The sequence below is a fragment of the Galeopterus variegatus genome, unplaced genomic scaffold, assembly GCF_000696425.1.
Source record: "Galeopterus variegatus unplaced genomic scaffold, G_variegatus-3.0.2 Scaffold4289, whole genome shotgun sequence".
NCBI classification, from domain to species: Eukaryota; Metazoa; Chordata; class Mammalia; order Dermoptera; family Cynocephalidae; genus Galeopterus; species Galeopterus variegatus.
This window is the reverse complement of record NW_007730400.1, coordinates 144,925-168,191: the sequence shown is the minus strand read 5'-3', so window position 1 is coordinate 168,191 and position 23,267 is coordinate 144,925. Positions and strand designations below refer to the sequence as shown.

Sequence of the window (23,267 nt, the reverse complement as noted above, 5' to 3'; positions counted from 1 at the left end):
GTCCATTGTTTCCCACAATCCTACGAGGTAGGAAGGGCAGAGATCATGATCCCCATTTGAAAGATAAGGAACCTGGAACTCATAGAGTTAGGTCCCTCAACCAAATTCACACAGCTGGCCAGCGGCAGAATCAAAACTAGAACTCAGGCCCGAGCTCCAAAGTCCCTCCTGCTGCTCTTCAGAGAATGGGGAAGAGGCTGGGGGAGGGGACACGTGGCCCAGGTCCCTCAACCAAATTCACACAGCTGGCCAGCGGCAGAATCAAAACTAGAACTCAGGCCCAAGCTCCAAAGTCCCTCCTGCTGCTCTTCAGAGAATGGGGAAGAGGCTGCGGGAGGGGACACGTGGCCTTCTTGGGAGGTTCTCAGACAGCCCCATTGAGGACTGGATGAGTTCGCATGCGATAGATGATGACTGCAGTGGCTGGGCACAGCAACAAGGAGGTCATGATGACAATGGTGGCCAGGATGATGAGGACAATGACCCAGACATCCAGGATGTGCTTGGGAAGCTCGACTTCCACAGGGACTTGGCTGACCACATCCATGCTGCTTCACTCTGCAACAGACAGGAAAGGAAAGTCACCATTGTGCACCCTCTCCCTACCTCCCTGGTTGGAAGGAATCCTCCAGAAGTCAGATGCTTGGGTTTCTTACTATCTGTGTGATCATAATTACAATGATCAGTAATTACAATGGCTTCATTTGCTGAGGGCTTCTATTACCAGGCCTGTGCTAGACACTTCATGTCTATTAACTCATTCAGTCCTCGCTTCAGCCACCAACCCTATGACACAGGGACTATAATTACTGTCTGTTTTTTATTTCTGGCCTTTATCTTCAGTTACACCCATTTAACAGATAAGGACTTTAAAGGCTTAAAGGGGATAGATGTCATTGATCTGACCAAGAAAGGGAACCCAGATGGGTGAAACTCCAGAGCCCCCATGCTTAACTATTAAACCACCATACTACCAGTCTGTTTCCTCATTTGCAAAATGAGAAACGCATTGTTTTTAGTCCTGTGCCCCTTCTCCAATTCTCCTGGTAACAGAACTCCCTCTTTTCAGAGGAGAACTTTCCTATTCTGTGTGGTTTAGGTGGGGCATTCACCTGAGCACAGGGATGGATATGTGACCTAGGGCTGGCCATGACAAATCTCCATTGTCACGATTCAGGGATGGACAAGAAACCCAGGTTAAGTCAACCAAAGTCCTCCCCAGGACTTTTATACACAAGCTCTTAGGGAAGATGATCTTTTTCTATTGGGATTGCTAAATTGAAATGATGTGAATCTAGAAAGAATGGGCCTGGAGCTATTATGCCCACATGTGGAGAGCCTGCCTAGAAATGGAAAGACAGATAGAGCCTTGATGACCTCATTTGAGCACCTGCATCCAGCCAAGATCAATGTCATCTGCAACCCTGGACATCCCAGATACATGAACCAGTATGTGAGTTCCTGTTTTTGCTTAAGCCAGTGTCCATTTCTTGTCTCTCACTTGCAGCCAAAAGAGTTCAGATGGATAAAGACATAAATCAGTTGTTCCCAATCATTTTTGATTCACAGCATCTTTGGTATCTTAGTAACTATGTCATAGGACCCCAGGCCAAAAGAAATAACTAGCAGCTTCCTACAACTTACTATTTATGTCCTAATAATTTAGTAGCTGTTTGAAAAATAATACCCACAAATTGAAAGAAAAAAATATTTTTATTTCATTCTTAACCAGTTACTTTCTAATGGAATGTGTGTACTTGTTGGACACTGTGCAACTTTTCAAACTTTGAATAAGATTGGATAATGCTATCCTCACTTCCTATTCCACACCAATTTTTGCCCAGTACTTGCCATATCACGGCAACCACCAAAAACTCAACTTCATAAAATAGAACATCACCAAAAGGAATGTAATAGGATTAATGTCATACTATAAACTACCTTGAGCTAGTAGTTTGCATGGTGTCTAAGAGATGTCAAATATCACCATTTCTGTCAAAAATTTTAAAGATCCTGCAGTACCCCCCTCCCTCCAGCAAGTTCACTGTGACTCCCCAAGGCATCTCAGGGCACAGGTTGGGAACAGATGTAATACTTTCCCTGCCCAGAGAGCACAAGGCTGGAGCAAACAATCTCCTATTTCCTTCTAAATCTGAGATCCGTACATCTGTGGTTCTAGGTCCCAGGTAAAATTCTCAACTCCAGTCCTGTTTCCTAGTCTTACCTAATCATTCACTTTTTCTTTCTGGAGCCTATGGCTCCATGTCCACTCTTGCCACCCTAAGTAAGGTACTGATCACCATACCCAAAGTAATCACCAAATGCCACATACCATGGTAAATGAGAAGCACCTTAGGACAGTATAAAAACACTGATTTCTGGGTCCCAATACAACTCAACTGAATTAGACTCAAGAGGGGATGGGAGAGGACTTTTTTCCCCATTGCCCAGGTAATTTGAATGTACAGCCAGGTTTGGGAACCCCTGGACTCAGCTATCTCTAAGGTCTCTAAGACCCTTTCTAGTGCTAGGATTGGGGATTGATTGCGAGGTGCTCTGTAGCCAGTCTGGTCATATGTGGGCAAGTTCCAAAATGAAGGAGAAGCCTCTGGCAAGACTCCCCAGGGCAAGGGGATTATCAGATTGGGGCCAGCAGAGCAGGAAGAGGCACAGGTTGGCCCTGCCTCAGCCTTTGGAGTCACTCTCTCCAAGGCCTAAGACACAGAAGCATGAGTCACAGGAAACACACTGTTAAAGAGGGACAGAGGCGAGAGAAATCATGCTTTGTGGTCTGATTACATCAACAGCTAGCCTGCCTTAGGCCAAAGGAACCCCACAACAGCCCTTTCTGGTAAACCCATTAACATCAAACAGTCTCTGTGACTACAAATGCCAGGAAAACATAATTTTCCTGGGCTGATTTTCATAAGCAAAACCTGTCATTTATGGGAACTCAGGCTTCAGGGCTCACGCACAATCAAGAATCACAGAACATTAAAGCTACAGCCAGTCCTATTTCACAGATGGCAAAACAGAGGACCAGGGGTCTTCCCCCACCTTCAGTCCTATGCCCTTCCAAAATAACCATTCGAATACATGAATCTGATCATGCCACTGCCCCTAAGATCAAATAAAACAAAACATGTAGATGAATAAATGAATTTTTTTCTGTAATCTGTATCCTAGACTGTACCAATATTATTTTTGCAAATGAAACTGTATTTAAAACTCCAGTCACAAAAACAGATAAAGTAAAACTGCTCTAGTAGAAGCGTGGGGTTTGGGGGGGGGGCTGTGGTCCTACCCCACTCAGTAGGGCTGGATAGATACCTTTGGAGGCCCTAAGCACTAGAGATTAGGGTAACTTCTCCCCTCATATATGCAATTCAAACTAAAAGCAATGTGAAACCATGACAAAATTTACATGTTATGATGAAGTTAGCTTTTTTCTTCTAACTGAAAAAATCTGCAAATGTAACTTTTCCCAGTTATTTTTTTGGTGTCATTGTGTGAAGCAGTCTGCTTATTTGGCACAACTATTCAGCTTCAGCTTGACTTCTCAGGATCCTCACAACAGGTTGTGATGTTCTCCAAGGACCCTTCCAGGGTGACTTTTCCAGCATTCTAAGGCTGGGCATTAGATGTGGTCAGGTGCCAGAGGGCACAGGGAGCCATCTCCCTGTTTCATTCTTCTCAGCCCTCAAACATTTGTCCTTCAACAGGCCGATCCTCTCCATGTAAACAGGAGTTCCAATCACTTCCATTTCTCCCCACTATGGAAGAAAAATTTTTCCCCAAAATAAAAACTAAGCAAACCATACATTCAGCATCTTGCAGGCTAGAAAATTTTGCTTGAGAAAAAGCAGGACTCTAAGCTTCTGCTAGTTGACTCCTGTTTGACCTCTGTTTGGCATTCAGACACTCCATGAGAGCATAAAACCTTGTTTCTTGGTACATCTAATTAATAGCCATAGATCAATTTGCTTTATCATGCACTTCGCAAATATTGCTTGTTATTTCTGATTAATGGTTCATGTTAGAAAACAGCCCAAACCATTTGTGCCACAAATTTAACTCTATCATTGATAAGAATGTGATGTTTTTATGATCACTAGAAGTAAAACACGAGTCAGGCCTAAACTCCTGTCATTTTGAACTGGTATGCTTTATCTGCTATTTACCTCATTCATTAATAATAAACTTTGGCATATGTTTAATATAAGTTTGTCTAAGAAAGAGCATTAACACTACCCTGAGCTCACCAGCAGACAAGCCTCTAGTACCAAACATGTGATCCCATCAGATTATAGGCCCTACACCACCAGCTCTGTGAAATGGACCCATCCATTGCTCCTCCTAAGTCCACAGGATTTAAGCAATTTAGCCAATTTAAAGGAAAGGTCAATAATCCCAAAATGACTATTTTGTATACATTAATGAGACTGAGCGTAAGGGTAAAAAAAAAAATGTAGTTTCCCCAAAAGTGGAAAATTCATCTTATCTATCAGGTACTCCACTTTATCCAATTTAGGCAGGAAAAGGGATGCCCTGCTGCCTGATTAGGAAACACCAAGCTTCACTTCTGGGACCATTTTTTTTAAGCAACTAAAAGTCTTGGGCAAAAGAAAGAATCATTGTTCCAGCCAGTTCCCTCACATAGCAAATTTTCTAGTTATAAGAAAAATTACAGATTTCATAAATTAAAATTTCCCACATGTTAGTAATTTTAGAATAATTAGACTCAAGGCAACAAGCCCATGCTATCTATTCACATTTCAACTATGAGACTCCCCAGCAAGCAACTTTTTCTTCTCTGACAGGGCAATATTGTTTTTATTTTTGGTTGAGTACTATCAGGACAAATAACTCTGTCCAGGATAGTCATTCATTTATTCATTCATCAAGTACTTGCTTTATGTAACATACTCCTCTCTTAGGAATTACTACTACTTACAACTTTTACTTCCAAGAAGCACGGAGAAGTGAAGAACCCCTCCCCTTATTTCCTCAAACATAGGGTCATACAAGCCAGCATTTGTTTAACAAATCATATTTGTTTAAATTTGTAAAAAAAAAGTCTATTTAACAAATTTATATTATTTATACTTGTTAAGCAAATACAAATTATATAAATTTTATATATATATATATATTTCTTTTTTTTTTTTTTTTTCTAAAAAGATGACCGGTAAGGGGATCTTAACCCTTGACTTGGTGTTGTCAGCACCACGCTCACCCAGTGAGCTAACCGGCCATCCCTATATAGGATCCGAACCCATGGCCTTGGTGTTATCAGCACCACACTCTTCCGAGTGAGCCATGGGCCGGCCCTAAATTTAATATATTAATAATAATAGTACTTATATTTAATATTAATGTTAAAATTTAAATATAATATATTAAATACTTGCTATAATATAAATAAATATTTAATATTATTAAATATTATAATATATTATAATTATTAATTATATATTATTAATATACAATATATTATTATATATTTTATATATTATTGATATTATATTAATTACTATATAATATTAAAATTATAAATTTATAAATATACATATTATTAATAATATATGCTATATATTATTAATATAATTATTGTTAATATTATAGTATATTATAGTTATATTAATGATTACTATATTATTGATTATTAAATTAATAAATTAATTATTAAAACAATTTATGTTTAATAAATTTAAACTTATATTTAATAAATTATTAAATATATTATAGTTATATCAATATATTATAACATAAAATATTTAATTATATTATTCTATCATATTATATATTTAGTTATATTTAATTTAATATTAAATGTTAATATTAATTTTAACATTAATATTAAATATAAATACTATGCTGTCCTTGTCCCATACATTAACTTATTAAATGTTCACAATAATCTTCTTCAGGATATATTATTTTTCAGCTGTGAAAACTAAAGCTGAAAGAGTTTAACTGGCCAATGAAAATAAATCTAAGTGAATGGGATTCGAACTCAGGTCCCCTGATCCTATACTCACTGCTATACTATAGCTACCTCCACAGAATCCACAGAGACCCAAATATATTCTAAAAATAGAATATAACAGATCCACAGCTTTCTTCTAAGTCCAGATCAGATTCATTGTTTTTGGCCAAAGGCCATTCCAGGTTTAGAGAATTAAGAAGAGATATGCAACCTACAAAGATCAGGATTTCCAATTCTGGTAATGGCAAACTAGACAATATGGACCAGTCCTTTTACCAAAGACAGCTAGAAAAGTGGACTCGTATTCATGTGCTCCACTAGTTTCTTGCTGATTAGGAATCTGCTTGAAGGCACTAAGAACTAATAAAATAATGAAGAATGACCAGGCTAAGATATAGGAGAAGGTAAAAATCCAGGGAGGTGAACTTGGCATTTAGGACAGCATATCCCCTTGTGGAGAATGGAGACTGAGCAGTGCTTCTGATAGACTCAGGAGGTTAAGAGAACGGATGGAGTCCAAGACTGCCAAGACAGTGAGAGTAAAACCTCTGTACTTTAAGCTTAGATCTCAAAGAGCACAAGGGTAAACTGGACGTTTACCATTCTTCTCAAAAACTGCACCCCAGCTTTGAATTATCACAATCCCTGAAATTGAATTAAGGCTGTTCCAGATTCCTAGTATCTCTAGGTGCCTGGCAGAAGCAAACATACATCCTCCCTGGATGTGATAACATCACAATAGGACTCAAACATTTTTTTCAAATACAATGTCCAATGCATAACCAAAAGTAATCAGGAATGCAAAAAGATAAAGTGACAAAGACAAAACCATCAGAAACAACAGACAGTAGAAAAAACCTACAGGGATCCACATATTGCAATTGTCAGATAAGACATACACTTTAAGAGAAAACAGTGACAAAGAACAATATACGTATAATTAGAGTACTAGAGGGAGAGAAGAGAGAATGGACCAGAAATAATATTGGAATAAATAGTAACTGAGAATCTTCCAAAGCTGATGAAAGACATCAATGCACATACTAAAGAAGTCCTATGAACTCCTAGCAAGATAAATAAAATGAAATCCATAATTAGGCACATTATAGTAAAGCTGCTGAAAACCAAAGAGAAAGAGAAATAGATTATCTTCAAATGAGAAATAATTAGATTGACAGCCAACTTCTCAGCAGAAAAAAATGGAATCAAAGAATAGCAGAATGATATCTTTAAACAGGTGAACAGAAATAACTGCCAAAAATTATAGTAAAATAAGACACTTTCAGACAAAAATACAGAATTAAAATATTTAATAGCAATAACAAATAGTGGAAGAAATAGAATTAAAGTAGTTTATTTTCTTGCATTGCTGGGTAAGAACAAAAGAACCAAACAATATAGGACTTTGTTAAATTTAGGATGCATATTGTAATATTTAACATGGCCATTTTTAAAATAGTAAAAGAGTGCATAACTTCCAGGGGGAAAAAGAGAGGAGGAAAACAACAACTTAGAACAGATGGGACAAACAGGAAGCAAAGAGAAACATGGTAGATTTAAACCAAACTAACAAAGACTATTAGACTATAAAAAATAAAAAGGCCCACGGCACCCCCTTCATTCCAGCAGAAGAGCTCAGGGGGCTTCTTGCAGCAGCTCAGTAGCGGCTGGGCTAGATGCTAACTTCGGGGGCCGGGGTGGGGGATGGGAGGGCATAGCCGAGGCCCTAGGCCTCCCACCTCCACAGCTCAGGAGCCTAGGGCACTTCTGGCGGCAGCCTGGTGGTCATTCAAAGCTACAGATCTGAATCCTGGCTGAAGGCGGGGTTGTTGCTCAGTTTCCTGGGGCCAACCCACACTTCCCCTGAGGTGTGTATTTCTTACTTTTTGTATCAGACTTGCTTTTAGCAGGCTGCTGTTCACTCTAGAGCCAGCTTGCACTTTGTCTGTGAATGTGTATTTCTTACTTTTGTATTAAACTTGGTGTGGGCCCCGCTCAGTCTCTGGAGCTAGGCTGCACTCTCTCTGTGAAATGTGTGTCTCTTATCTGTTACATTAAACCTGTTCTCACTTCCTACTGTGACTCTGCTCTTGAATTCTTTTCTGTGGCAGAGTCGAGAACCTGGTAAGAGGACAGGGTGGGTTGAGGCTGACTGTTGGGACTCCCCATACCTTCTCCTCTGGTATCACTTTCTTCAATGCCATCACCATCTTGTTTGAGATGGGAGCTGTGGGAGGAAAGAGTGGGGAGGTTGGAGAAAGTGGTGTAGAATAAACTGATGTAAACAATGAGAGCCAGGCAGGTTTCTGGACTATGCCTTTTTGCTATTTAAAAGCTTGTGGGCTTCCTTGAGGCCCAGAGCCCTAAGCAGCTTCACAAAAGGTGAGGCGAGAGGTTTTCCAGGATCACACACACACACACACACACACAAACACACACTAACAAAAGAAAAGAAACATCCTGTCAGAATCACTGATGTATGTAGTTCCACCTTCGTGTTTCATTCCCTTGGCTTAAGGCCCAAACACAAATAAATCCAGTGAAGAAAATAATGGGTAAACCTTGCAAGTTATTTATTCCTCACTGTAAGAACATCAGAGAAGAAGAGACACTAGAATCGTGTTTGTAGTAGGACATTCCACCAAATAGGAACAAATCCACATGTTCACAGAATGAGAGACTGAGAGGAGTGGCAGAAACAGCTTTGCCTGGGTTCCAGCTCTGCCCCAGCACCGATTATACCCATAACAGCTCTGCTTTTCCTGTACATAATACCCTCTACTTCTCTACTCAGTGGCTTAGGTACTGAGTAAACATTTCTCAAATCAACAAATCCCCAAGCTCCTGTATTCTGGTAGGGCCATGGAAAATCTCCCAAGTGGAGGGAATATTTGCAAACAACAGGGAATGTTTACATTCACACTACAGAATAGTGTTAAAAATCCTGACTCTGAGGCCAGTGTACTTGGATTTAAATGTGGCTCCATCTGAGCAAACTTAATAAGTTACTTAAACTTCTTTATGCTTCTTTTTACTCAACTGAAAACAAAAACTAAAATGGGAAAATAGTATCTGCTTCATAGGGTTGGGAGAATTCCATGAGATAATCACAGAGTACTTAACAGTGTCATGACACACTCTACAAATGTTAATTCTTATTACGGTTAATAATTCCTGGCTATAGGGACTCACTGACCCAAGCAAATATCCTCCCTTCCTTCAGCTATAGTTTCTTAGCATCCCAGACGAGTACCATGTCTTTACTTTATCAACAAAGATGATAGATAATTAATCCATATTACTGACTTTTTAAAATAGACCAGCAGAGCGATTGATTAAAATGACCTATTTCTCCAGTCCAAGTGTGAAACTAGTATAGTTAGCAATTCAATCCAATTCAATAAACATTTGTGGCACCATCATTAACACTGGGGATCAAGGAATGTGTGTAGGGATAGAAATAATAAAATACAGTGCCCTTAAGTTCACTCTCTCCTGGAAGTAAAAGACATCGATTATAATCACTAAGTAATACTAGGCAGGAAAGTGCTGTACTGAAGGCACAAAACACTTGCTACTGGAAAGAGCATGGGCTCCAGAGTTGAGGATCTTGATTTGAATCCTGCCTTCCACCCTTATTAGAGGTGAGACTTCGGACAAGTTATTTAAAAATCTCTAAAGCTCAGTCCTCTCATCTGTAAAATAGGGATACTAAAAGCACCACATGGCAGCATCCTATTGTGAGCATAAAGTGAGACAATATGTAAAGAATCCTGGAACATAATAGATGCTCAAAAAAGTATTAATCCCTATTCCTTTGTTTTTGCCTAAGTAGAGCAGAAGTCTTTACAAAGAAGGAGGCCTTTGATATAGGCTCTGAAGGATAAGTAGGAATTCAAAAGAACAAAATGAGGGGAAAGGTAGGATGAGTAGAAAAGATGTCATCAACAAAGCCTGGAGGTGATGAGATACATGGTGTGTTGGGAGCATATGTAGTCCTGGTGGCTTTGGCAAGAGGCTTATTAACCTTTTTGAGCTTCAGTTTCCTCATTTGTAAAATGGGAATAATAACAGCTAACAGTATTAACCACTTCACTGGGATGCTATGGAAGTTAAATGACTAATGTACATAAAGCACTTAGGACAATGCCTGGTATACAGTAAGGGCTTCACAGAAGTTAAACTGAGCTAGAGAACACAACATTGTCCCTAAATTCAAAAGGAGTTCAGAGACCACACCATAAGTTAGGGCACCGTGACTTCTCCATGACTGATCTGAGACCAATGTAGGAATAAGTTTTAAAAACAAATAAACTTTGGGCCGAGCCCATGGCACACTAGGGAGAGTGCGGCGCTGGGAGCGCAGCGAGGGCACCGTGACTTCTCCATGACTGATCTGAGACCAATGTAGGAATAAGTTTTAAAAACAAGTAAACTTTGGGCCGAGCCCATGGCACACTCGGGAGAGTGCGGCGCTGGGAGCGCAGCGGGGCTCCCGCCGCGGGTTCAGATCCTATATAGGGATGACCGGTGCACTCACAGCGCTCACTGGCTGAGCGCGGTGCGGCCGGTCTCAAAAAAAAAAACAAATAAACTTTGATAGTCTGTCCCCAGCTTTGGCCTTCTGCAGGAAATGCACACCCTCAACATTTGAGCTACAGCTAACAGTTAACTTTTGAGAGATTGCCAATGGTTAACCAACTGGTTTTACCATCAAGGGGTTCACTGAGGAAGAAGTCAATAAAAGAAATGACTTCCTGCTGGCAGGCAAGCTTATTAAGCAATTATCCCAAAGTGAGAGAAAAGGCAGATAGAGGTAGGCGGCTTCCTGCAGGTGTGGCCTTAGTCCAGCCCTACCAGGGCTCTGAGCAGCCAGGGCTGGCTGTTTCCTTTCCACCAGACCCGAGGCAGCTAGAACCAGCTCTGAGTCACTGAGGTCGGGGGCATCCGAAGATGTGTGATTCTTCAAGCATCTTCCAGAATGTTAACAATGAGACTGATGGTTCCCAGGGCACAATTTGAGAGTATGCCAGCACTGCCCACCTTATAGGATGCCCTCCTAAGGCTCTACCCTCAGAAGGAGTTGCCGAGATTGTCAGAGAAGAATGAAACATTTAGGCCAGAGGGAGGGGGCAACTCAAGTTCCAAAAAGGTGCCCCACTGGCCACTTTGTAGCCTGGGGCACCTAAGGACCCATGTCCCAAGGACTAATCCCACTTGAAGACCTTTGTGCTTGCTGGAGTTCCCTCTTCTTAGGATGCTCCCTATACCCTTACCCCACCCCATGGTCTCAATTTCCATGATCTCAACTTAAATGTTACCTTTTAGGAAGGTTTTTCTAGACCCACCCTGTTAAACTACCACTCTCACCCTCCAGCAATTCTTTGCCTCCTATCTTGTTTTATTTTCTTCATACACTTTTCACAATCTAACATTAGTTTGTTTGCGGCTTGTTTGTTTTTATTAGCTTTTATTCCTAACAGGCTAGAGAGTTGTTCCTTTGCCCGTTCAAATGCCAGCACAAGGAGAGCAGAAGGCTTGTGTCTTGTTTACTGCTGGGTCCTCAGGGCCTAGCACAGGGTCTGGAACATCACAAGTGCCAATAAATATAAGATCAATGAAGGAATGAATATGGGAAGACTGGGTACTTCAGATATGAGCTCAACTCACAGAACTTAGTTGACGGAGGAGGTCTAAAAAGAATCTTCACCCCTGCAGAAGTCCCAGTGACCCTAAAAGTCAGAATCTTATCTCAAAAATAAAATGACATCTTGATTTTATTTTCTGGGCTCTCTGCACATTCAAGTAGGATTATAGGGGTCTCATTCTTTCCCACTGTACCCTGACATACCAGGCCAAGGAGGACTGGCCTGTCAGAACAAAGTCCTCTAGGGTTCCCTCTTGTTGACTTGCTGGGGCTGGGGAGCTCAAATTCAAGTTTTGAGTCCCTGTATTCAGGAGCTGGACATTGAGGTGGGGGTCGGGGTGAGGGAGTTGCTGCCCAAGGTGTGAACCTTTCTTTCTCTACTCTCAGAAGTGGACAGGGAATCTGATAAAGGAGGAGCAGGTTTCCCATAACAAGTCCAGTCTGAGAAGGACATCCCAACCTCACATTTACTCTTGGAAATAGTCCTCCTCCCATTGTGTAATAACCTCAAACATTCACCGACCAAGCACAGAGTCATTTCACCAGGGACCTTTGTTCCAAAAAAAGAGGCCAGAGGGAGAAATGCTCAGGACACACAAACTATCAAAAATGTGAAGTGAGTCAAATTGAAGGCCTTTCTCCAATGACCCCAGGTCCCTGAGGAACACTTGGTTCTCATTTCACCCCTACTGGCCCGTTTCCTCCAAAATTCCTGATAGGCTAAAGATTTGTTTCCTGCCTGAGTTTCTATCTGCTCCTCTACGGCTGGAAAAATGGAAAAACACCAGGATATTCTGAAGAGATCAGCATGCAGCCAGAGCCGTTCAAGACTGCACGTACCGTCTGACCCAGCCAATCACAGAGTCTTAGAAACCAACAGAGAGCCAGCAGAGGAGAAAACTCAGGCCAAATCCACAGCATCCTGTTTAAGCCACTACCATCTATCATTGTCATTTGCCAGTGACTAAGTGCCTGTTGTGTGCTGGGCTGACAAAGGAGACTCTAGGTGAGAGGGACTGTCAAGGGGCTCCTAGGGAGAACTGCAAGAGAACCAGGGTGGTGAAAATCCCCTGCCTCCCTGTATGATCCTGAAAAAGTCACTCTCCCAAAGTGGGCCTCACGTGTCTGATAGGCAAATAATGCCCCATTACCTCCAACAAAGATGCCCATGCCCTGGTCCCCAGAGCCTTGAATATGGAAAAAGAAGCATAACTCAGAGGGTAGAGCCATGAGAACACAGGCCAAAGGGACTCTGCAGATGTGATTAAAGTTAAGAACTTTGAGATGGGGAGATGATATCCCAGTGGGCCCAACCTAATCATAAGAACTCTTAAAAGTGAAGAGGAAGGCAGAAGAGTGGGTCAGAGAGGTGTGACATAAGAAGGACTTGATTCGCTGTTGCTGACTTGAAATGGAGGAAGGGGGCTATGAGCCAAACTGAGGCAGTGGCCTCAGTTTACAGCCAGCAAGAAAACAGTGACCTTGGTCCTACAGCCACAGGAACTGAATTCTGCCAACAACTCAAATAAGCAGGAAACCAATTCTCCCCTAGAGCCTCCAGAAAGAAATGCAGCCTGATGACACCTTGATTTTATTCTCACGAGACTCATACTGAACTTCTGACCTACAGAACTATAATATAATACACATTTTTAAAGTCACTAAATTTGTGATAATTTGTTAAAGCAGCATTAGAAAACAAATATGCTGTGTGATCCTGAGTAAGTCACTCTTTCCACCTGGGCCTTGGTTTTTCTGTCAATCATAAAGGATGGACAATGTGATCTCTAAGGGTCTGGCCAGCTCTCGATGACTGACAGCTCTCCTGACATCCTACTTCCCCAACAGTCCCCAGTTCCAGGATGATCTTGGGCTGAAGACCATTAAAGAAAAAAAACAGAAATTTCCTGCCTCTTTTTTGTTCAGCTGGAAAACTATGTATCACTGTAAGGTAATAATACTCTCTGGTATTCAGGGGGAAAAAATTCAAAGCTAAGCATCTTCAGCTTCCAGCAGGAGTAAAGTAAAGCTGAAGAATGGGCTTCAACTGCTTGCTGTGAGATGCATTCACGTCACAAACACATCCTGTACTAGGGTCTGAGTGTTAGTTAGAAGCCCAGACATTCAGAGGCCACTTGACTGGTCTTTGGGGTGGTAGAATGCTCTTTCCAAAAGTCTCTCCCCTCCTTCATTATGAGCCAACTTACTAGTCATATTAACTAGGCCAATTTCAATGCCATTCTCTTTTAAGAGGTATCAATTTCAAAATAGCTCTTCCTCTTCAGACTCCCTGGTAGATGGCACTGCTCTGACTTCTAATTGCGCCTTTAAGCCTAATTCTGCCCTATGAAACCAAAACGCTCTCACCTGTACTGTGTCGATACCACCACCGATGCAGCTACGAGCTTTGAGCAACAGTTATGAGTTTGGTCCCAAATAACTCAATCCCTGGCTAATATTCAAATATCCATTCGGGGAGTTGATGTGCACACACCAGCGCGACACTGAGGGTTGCGATCCGTTGCTGGGCACGAAAAAAGACAAAAAAAAGACAAAAAAAAGACAAAAAAAAAAAAAAGCCCCAAGGTGTTTCCTAAGATACCACCTAGGCATTCAAACAGAAAGGTCTCCTGTTTTGCCACCTGCTACTTCTTTGACCATACCCCAGAGGAATGAAGTGGAAGTCTGGGAGAGCAAGGCGAAAGCTCCAGGATCAACTGGTAGAGACTGTCCAGAGCACAGAACAGTTAGGAAAGACTCGGGGTCCTGTGGAGATGAGGTACAAAGTACTGATTATCAATGTCTGCCTGGGATGGGGGATCAGGAATAGTGACATGTGTGCCAGATCAGTTTAATCATTTAAACTGATTTGGGAAACACAGTTTAGTTTTCTGAGTCTCTTTCTCCCTCCTCCATTTCATTTTCCCCTGATCCTATATAGTGGGTCACCAGCAAGTCACATAACCAATCATCCAATCAGAGTCCAAATCAATAGAATAAGGAAGCTGTATCTACATACAACTAAGTAATTTAAAGAGTATGGTTTAGCTGTTGAATCTGATTTGCTGTTGTTCAATATGCCAGACAATTATAATTCTGACCTGTTCCCCTTCCTGGCTACCTACCTGTCAGCCTTTACTGCTGGATGTCTCCATTATCTCTTGAGGTTCACCTTCATCTCCCCTAGTGTGTTGGAAGCATGCTAGGGTCTCCAGTGATCCACTACTACAGTGACTGTCAAATTCTCACTTAACTTCCCCTAGGTCACCCTGCAAGTAAGGGACAGAGGCAAGCTCTGAACCCTGGTGTCCCCAATTCCAGTGAGATTTAGAGGACTGGCCCCGGAGCCAGACTGCCTGGTTCAAACTGCAGCTCTGCCACTTACTTCCTGTGTAATCATGGGTGAGCTTCTGATTCTCTCTGGACCTCAGTTTCCTCGTCTATAAAATGGAGGTAACAATGGTCCCTTCCTAACAGAATTCTGTAAAGACTAAATGAATTAATACATGTAAAATGCTTAGAATAATGCTTGGCTTATAGTAAGCATGCAGTAAATGTTGAGGACAATTATTATTACATCATTCAGCTTACTTGGCCAGTCAGGGCAGGGGGCAGCTGCAGGGTGTGGTAATGCCAACATTTATTCTTATAAACTGTGGGTGTGAGTACATGTGCCTTTGATACACTGCCAATAGCAGCAGTGTAAGACCAACCAAGATAAAGATCCTTTTTCTTGGAGATATTTCCTTCTTTTGAATGTTTTAATCCATGGAGTAGAAAAAGAAGCACGCTTTTAGAGAAGGATCAGAATACGGCTAGGAAAACATTTAAGGTTGTGACCTCCCCTTTTACCCCCTTGGTTTGTCACCCCCCAAGGGCCCAGTATCGACCCAATGGCAGGCACCCAAGGTCTCTAATTTGTTTTTTTGTCTCTAACACTTCACCACAGCTCAGTGGTTCTCTGGCTGTGCCAGAGAAGGAGTATCCCCAGACCTTTTGTGCAACAAGGCCACAGTTCTGACGTCCCGAGAGGTCAGCGTGTGGGAGACTTATGGAGCATGACTTGTAAACGCCACAGCATGATTCATAATCCAGGCAGCTGGACACAGGAGGTCCATGCCTGAACAGAGAAACACTTCTTGGCTTGTTTGGCTGTCACTGCAGAAGTATGTGATGTCCCAAAGCTCTGCTGGGCTGTCTTGTGTGTGTTTGAGGCTTCCTGAGTGGCTTACATAACCCAAAGAGCACACTATGCTCAACCACAAACAAACACGCCTCTGTTCCACTCCCACTTCTTCAATTTACAGATGAGGAAGGTGAGGTCCAGAGAGGGGAAATGTCTCAGTCAAGGTAACTCAGAGGTTTCCAGACCCCCACCCGCACCCCATTCAGGCATTCATAATCCTTCCTGTTTACCCACTGCCACAGATCATAGCAGATGTTCAGGTAATCTCTGATCCTTGAATGAGTGAGCAGCTTTCATGGCTAAAGCCTGGAACTTTGAGGAGTTTGGTATTCACCGACCATAGGTGAATGGGAGAATCATCAGCTCCCAGGTGTCAGCATGATTCGTGCTAAGTCAGAAAGGAACTAGTGGAGCTACATGAATAAGCGCCCCGCCTGGCCACTCAATCCCCTGAGGTATGCACAAGTTTTTATGGTTTACACCTTCCTTTCTTACTTTCACTCAGTATGCATGTATCGAGCACCTACTATTTGCCAGGCCCTGTCCCAAGTGCTGAGGATGCCTCAGAGCTGAGGACAGGCAGTCCCTACCCTCAAGGAGGGGGGAAAGGATGCGAAAGAACCGGCAATTGGAACAACTAAGTCCTAAATAAAGGGGCAAATAGGAGCTTGGAAGGAAGCCTTCTCTCCAAGATACTTTTCACACCCCCTTTCCCATTTGCTTTCTGTAAGCAAAGGATGTCTTCCCCATTTCACAGCTGGAGGAACAAGGCTCAGAGCGGGGATGGTGAAGCAGCTAGAGGCAGAAACAGGGCTGGAACCCATCAGTCCTGGCTCCAAACTCCTGGCGCCTCCTACGCGGGGCTCTGAGAAAAGCGGGACAGATAATCCACTGTTCTGCGTGGTGCAAAGACCCAAACCCAGAGCAGCGTCCACGCGGATGCTCGGGCCCGGGAGCTGAGCCCTGACGCCCAGCCTGGAGAGCCAAGAGGCGGCAGAGCCTGCTCGAGGAGGGGTCGCGTTTCCCGAGACGGCAGGAGCAGGGAAACCCGGGGAGAAGCCCAGCTCCCAGTGAGACTGGGGCTCCCACGCAAGCTCCGGCCTCCCCAGAGGCCCAAGATTGTGCGCAGAAGGTGGCTAGGACTTCGGGGCCGAGAGCGGGAGAAAAGGGAAGAGGGGTGGGGAGAGAAATGCAGAAGTGATGAAGGGGAGAAATGAAGGAGGAGAGGGCATGAAGAGGGCGCTGGGGTAGGGGCAGCAGGAGAGCTGGGTCCAAACAGCTCCGCTCAGCCGGCCCCACAAACTACACCCCATGGCCCCACTCACCCCGGCTCCGCACAGCTGCTTTTAAACCCTGCGGCCCCCGGCGCAGCCAGATCGCGGCGGATCTGCGGGAAGTTCCCAGGGCAGGGACGGCTCGGCGCTTCTCTGGGTCTGCAGGACCGCACAGGACGCGGCAGCCGGAAGCGACCCCCAGCTCTGGAATGGCAGCCCCAGCCCCGAAAGTGCCCCGGCTCCTCTGAGCCCTGGGGAGGCGGGAGCGCGCAGGAGCGGCCAGGACTTGTGGCTCGGCACCCGACGCCCCACGCTCCGGTGGCTCTGGAATGCGCGGCCGCTAGGGACCGCCCCCGGAAAGCCCGGGCCCCTGGCCCCGGGCAAACCCTGCCCAGCCCCACCCCCAGCGTCCCCAGCGAGATGCGGTGGAAAGGAACCCGCAAGGACGGAGGAGTCTCGGGTTCCCCTCGCCGCCTTGCCACACACTCGCCCTGTAGCCTTAAACAAATCACTTCGCTTTTCGGGGGTCTCCGTCTTCTGTGCTGTAAACCGAGAGAGCTGGCCTAAAATGTGTCCTCCAAGATACCTTCTAGCTATAGTCTAGACACGGGAAGGTCTAACAAGTGGGTTTGGATAGAGGAGCCAGAAGTCAAGAGTGCCTGCTTTGCAATGTCCTGATGGTAGGCTTTGCCTCTCTGTTTCATTCTCTGTCAAGTAAGAATAGTAACGCCTGTCTCCCAGCTTCTGTGCTGTAAACCGAGAGAGCTGGCCTAAAATGTGTCCTCCAAGATACCTTCTAGCTATAATCTAGACACGGGAAGGTCTAACAAGTGGGTTTGGATAGAGGAGCCAGAAGTCAAGAGTGCCTGCTTTGCAATGTCCTGATTGTAGGCTTTGCCTCTCTGTTTCATTCTCTGTCAAGTAAGAATAGTAACGCCTGTCTCCCAGCTCGTTCTGAGGACTGATTTAGAGGACCATTGTGAAGCAGGTTGCTTGCCTGCACTAACGTGCCTTTGAGCATCCTGTCTATTTTGTGATAACAATGAACCCAGTCCAAGGTGATCAACGGCTCACTAGAATTCAGTGTCTGAAAGGCTTCCCAACCGTCCTATGTGTGGATAGCCCAGCTTCCACACAGGACGCCAACTCTGCAATCTCCTGTCCCTCTGTGTGCCATGGAGTGAGGGGAGACTCTCTCCCATCTTGGCACTCACACGTTTTAATTCAGCAGTAGAGTTTTCTTCAATCTTACTCCTCTGAAAAAAGGTGTGCAGCCCTTGACTATCAGTGGAACCTTGAGGAGTCTGGGAGCCTAGTTGTGTTTCAGTTTCTTCCTTTACCCAATGAATATAATAAGAACCGTACTGCCTTACCCAGGCCCAAATTTGATAAGGTGTAGGCCCTGCACTGACCTCCTACTGTTTCCTCTGATTCAGGGATGAGGTCAGCAGAAATGACACATATCACCATCACCAGGTCAGTTTTTTATTTAGAGGGAGGACAATGAGGATGCAGGAGACTGACAAGGGAAATGATGTGACAAAAATTCTTAAGGATTGTCACCCAACAACATGTTTTAATCAAAAGTGTGGGATCCTAAAAGCAAGTACTGTACAACCCAATTCTGAATAGTTTAATACAAAGCTTTCATTTAACAGGAAAAAAGAAAGTTATAAAAGGACCACCTTAATTTAATACAAAATGTTCCCTGGTTAGTAGATGGGGACAAGGGGTTTCTTTGGGTGGACAACCGGTAACTCCATGTGCCTTGACATGAACATTGACTCCCTTCTGAGACAATGCAGAGGCCCAGAACTGGAACCAGTATCAGCAATGCTTAGTCTGCCTTTCACACTTAGCAATGTATCAGTGTAGTGGATTGAATTATGTCCCCTCAAAACTCCTGAAGTTTGAATTGTGTACGAGTTTAATGTATTAGAAGCTTGGCCCCCACTGTGACTGTTGGGAGGGTGGGAAATCCTACTATGGTAATTGAATGGTGGAGCCTTGAAGAGGTGATTAGATTGTGGGACTGCACAGCAGTGAATGGATTAAGGATGGTGGTCAGGGGCATGGTTCTGAGGGCTTTAAAAGAAGAGGAGAGTCTGTCTTTCTCTCTCTCTGCTCTATCATCTTGCAATGTGAGACCCCTGGGTCACTGTCACCACCACCAGGTGGACTTCGGACTTCCCCGCCTCAAAAACTGTAAGCAATACATTTCATTTTCTTTATAAATTATCCAGTTTCAGGTATTTTGTTATAAACAACAGAAATGGACTAATACAATCAGTTTCTCTTTAATATCAATTTGCCCTAAGACCCAAAAAGCAAGCCAAAAAAGAAAGTTTAAATACCCTATGGGAAGTGTACCTCATTACGTCTACTGCCTCAGCTGCACTGATTTTGCTAAGAAGGGAAGAGTAATAGATACAGTATTGCGGTGTAAGAGGGGGGAAAAAAAACCAGCCAATTTCAGCAACAAGTTTTTGATACAGAAAAAAACAGGAGGGCTGGCCCGTGGCTCACTTGGGAGAATGTGGTGCTGATAACACCAAGGCCACGGGTTCAGATCCCTATGTAGGGACAGCCAGTTGGATCCCTTGGAAGAGCGTGGTGGTGACAACACCAAGTCAAGGGTTAGGATCCCTTTACCGGTCATCTTTTTTTTTAAAAAAAAAGAAAAAGCCAGGGAATAACCCACATTCCACTTGTTTGATCCTCAGTTACAAGTATTCCAAAGGGAAAGCATCAGGAGTGCAAAGAAATAAGTAATACTCACTTGGTGACCCCTGACAGTGGGGGGAATCTGGATAGAAGTTGTGGATCAATGACATTGGCTTCTATCAAAACACTGTCTAAAGGGGTCCCCACTAATATCCAATCCAGATACCATTTCTATGAATCATACCTAAATAAAACTCTTTCTTTCATTTTTCACTTGTACAAGTATATTTATTTAGTTGTAGGAATAATGTGGTATATTGGATTGGAAATCAGGAAACCAAAATTGGGAGTCTATGGATCATTAACACCTCAGTTCCTCACTTGTAAATAGTAAAATGAGACCCATTCCTCCTGTCTGATACAATTATTATGAGTAAAGATTACATTCATGTATTCCTTCATTCAAAGCTATTCATTGAAGGGCCGGCCTGTGGCTCACTTGGGAGAGTGTGGTGCTGATAACACCAAGGCTGTGGGTTTGGATACCTATATAGGGATGGCTGGTTAGCTCACTTGGGAGAGCGTGGTGCTGACAACACCAAGTCAAGGGTTAAGATCCCCTTACCGGTTATCTTTAAAAAAAAAAAAAATCCTCATTGAATATCTACTACATGTTCTGGGCACAAAGGAAGAAAAATTATCTTTATTTATTGTGCTTACATCCAGTGGGAAAGTATTCACAATAACTAAGTAAACAAATAGATAAGCAAGATGTTAATCAGTTTGCGAAAACATGGAGAACATAAAACAAGATGATATGATAGAGTGATGGAGAGTGCGTTATCATGGAGATTGTAGTTAATTTGAATTTCCTAAATTGTTTATATCATCAATGATTATGTTACTCTGTAATATACCAGATTAAATATAATTTCCACGGTCTTTAACTTTGAGAATTTATACTGATATTGAATCAAGTAAATTGGGGAATAATCTTTAGCTACCTGGGTAATTTCTAAGGAAGGTAGAGTGTAAAAACACTAGTCACCAAGCACAGTATATACACACACATGCACACACAACTTTGCCTCATTTTTATAACACTGTGCTCTAACCAACTGAGCAAACCTGCCAGTCCCATGTCTCTTATCTTGTTTGAGAGTGGATAAACCTTTGGGTTATATTTATGTATAGGTTCTATTTAACCACTTGAAGAAATGTAAAAGAGATGTGTAGCCACAGAAGGTTCTTTAATGATTGTTTTTGACCTTTGCTGGCCTGCTAACTGTTTGTATATTTCAAACCATACTTACTTGCCTACAGTTATCTCTGTGAGGAAATAGAAGGTAGTTACATTGATTAAAAGTTGTGATTTGGGCCGGCCCGTGGCTCACTTGGGAGAGTGCGGTGCTGATAACACCAAGGCCCCGGGTTCGGATCCCATATAGGGATGGCCGGTTAGCTCGCTGGCTGAGCGTGGTGCTGACAACACCAAGTCAAGGGTTAAGATCCCCTTACCGGTCATCTTTAAAAAAAAAAAAAAAAAGTTGTGATTTGTATGGGTCATTAAGACTCTACTAAGAATTGAAGTGAAGAAGCAAAGAAATATGAATGCGCATGTATGATTATTATTATGGTTATCAAGGGGAAAAGTAAGTAATTTTGTCTGGAATAAAAATAACTGCCAGAATGTGAAAGACTACTAACAGACAAAATTTGAATGGGGAAGTTAAAGAAGCTTAAGAAAAAGAAAACATTGTTTTCCTTGGTTTATAATACCTACAAATAATGAGTGTGGAAAAAAACAATGAAATATGTTTGACTTGGTGTTGTCAGCCCCACTCTCAGCCAGTGAGCGAACCGGCCATCCCTACATAGGTATCCAAACCCATGGCCGTGGTGTTATCAGCACCACACTCTCCCAAGTGAGTCACGGGCCGGCCCTCAAATCCACTTTAAAAAATAACACAGGCAAGGTAGAACTTGTTTTTCTTTCTTTTTTTTTTTTCAAAAAGATGACCGGTAAGGGGATCATAACCCTTGACTTGGTGTTGTCAGCACCACGCTCACCCAGTGAGCAAACCAGCCATCCCTATATAGGATCCGAACCCGTGGCCTTGGTGTTATCAGCACCTCACTCTCCCGAGTGAGCCATGGGGACGGCCCCAGAACTTGTTTTTCTGATTGAATACCTTGTCCCATTTTGTGGGCTTAACACATAATTCAATTCTGTGACATCATTAAGCCAACTAAGAAATTTGGAGCTTATAAAACATACCTAATTAATTCTAGCATCCTTCCTGCTTGTGAATGACACTACGTGTTATAAGGTGAGAGACAAAAATATACGAAGCCTTTAGTATTTTAGCCATCTAGGAAGCATCAAAGATGGTCTGACTTGTAAAAACACATTAGCAATTACATTTTGCTAAATTCTGGGACTGATCTTGGGAAGGCAACATTAAAAATAATTTTCAAAGAATCATCACTAGTGTAAGACAGGAGCATAGATGCCTGGAAACAATAAATGGTTGTAGCTTGGCTAGCTATTAACCAGAGTGATAATACACTATTATTAAATAAACATAACTGACAGTATAATTATAAGGAACTTCAGCTATTTCAGAAACGAGGAACTTCTGCTGTGGCTATGTTTTGTTTTAAATAACCAAGGGCATGACAAAGTCAGCAAGTCAGCAGAAAGCACAGAAAGTTATTCTGGTTAGATATATAATATCTCCTATTTGGGTAGATTACACAGAAGTTAAAAATAACTTTTATTATCCCTTATTAAGAAGAAAGTGAATATTCACTTTCTTCTTAATAAGGGATAATAAAAGTTATTTTTAACTTCTGTGTAATCTACCCAAATAGGAGATATTATATATCTAACCAGAATAACTTTCTGTGCTTTCTGCTGACTTGCTGACTTTGTCATGCCCTTGGTTATTTAAAACAAAACATAGCCACAGCAGAAGTTCCTCGTTTCTGAAATAGCTGAAGTTCCTTATAATTATACTGTCAGTTATGTTTATTTAATAATAGTGTATTATCACTCTGGTTAATAGCTAGCCAAGCTACAACCATTTATTGTTTCCAGGNTTTTTTTTTTCCTTTTTGTCTTTTTTTCGTGACCGGTAACAGGATCGCAACCCTCAGTGTCACGCCCGCACCGCGCTCACTGCGGACCGGTCTCTATATGGGATCCGAACCCTCGACGGGAGCACCGCCGCACTCTACCGAGTGCGCCACCGGGCCAGCCCTCACAAAACTTTTTTAAAAGGATGTAAATCCTTTACTGCCAATTGTATTAATGCAAAAGTGGAATTTGGTTTTCTTGTTCTCTATGTTATATGACAAACTAGTCTTGGAATATTCACTTTCTTCTTAATAAGGGATAATAAAAGTTATTTTTAACTTCTGTGTAATCTACCCAAATAGGAGATATTATATATCTAACCAGAATAACTTTCTGTGCTTTCTGCTGACTTGCTGACTTTGTCATGC

The 23,267-nt window shown here is 42.6% G+C and overlaps 1 protein-coding gene across 1 annotated transcript; it reads right to left on the bottom strand.

Moving 5' to 3' along the window:
* Window positions 1-303: 303 nt before the first annotated feature.
* On the bottom strand, window positions 304-17,230 carry SMIM3 (small integral membrane protein 3). Its single transcript, XM_008587218.1, has 2 exons — window positions 17,148-17,230; window positions 304-558 (listed from the first exon to the last, which is right to left on the bottom strand). Exon 2 carries the CDS (start codon window positions 545-547, stop codon window positions 365-367), a length of 183 nt encoding a protein of 60 aa, XP_008585440.1. The 5' UTR covers window positions 548-558; window positions 17,148-17,230; the 3' UTR covers window positions 304-364.
* Between the last annotated feature and the right edge of the window lie 6,037 nt (window positions 17,231-23,267).

What these genes read in the sequence shown, in the direction of transcription:
- SMIM3 (XM_008587218.1), bottom strand. Translation starts at nt 547, where the DNA reads ATGGATGTGGTCAGCCAAGTCCCTGTGGAAGTCGAGCTTCCCAAGCAC.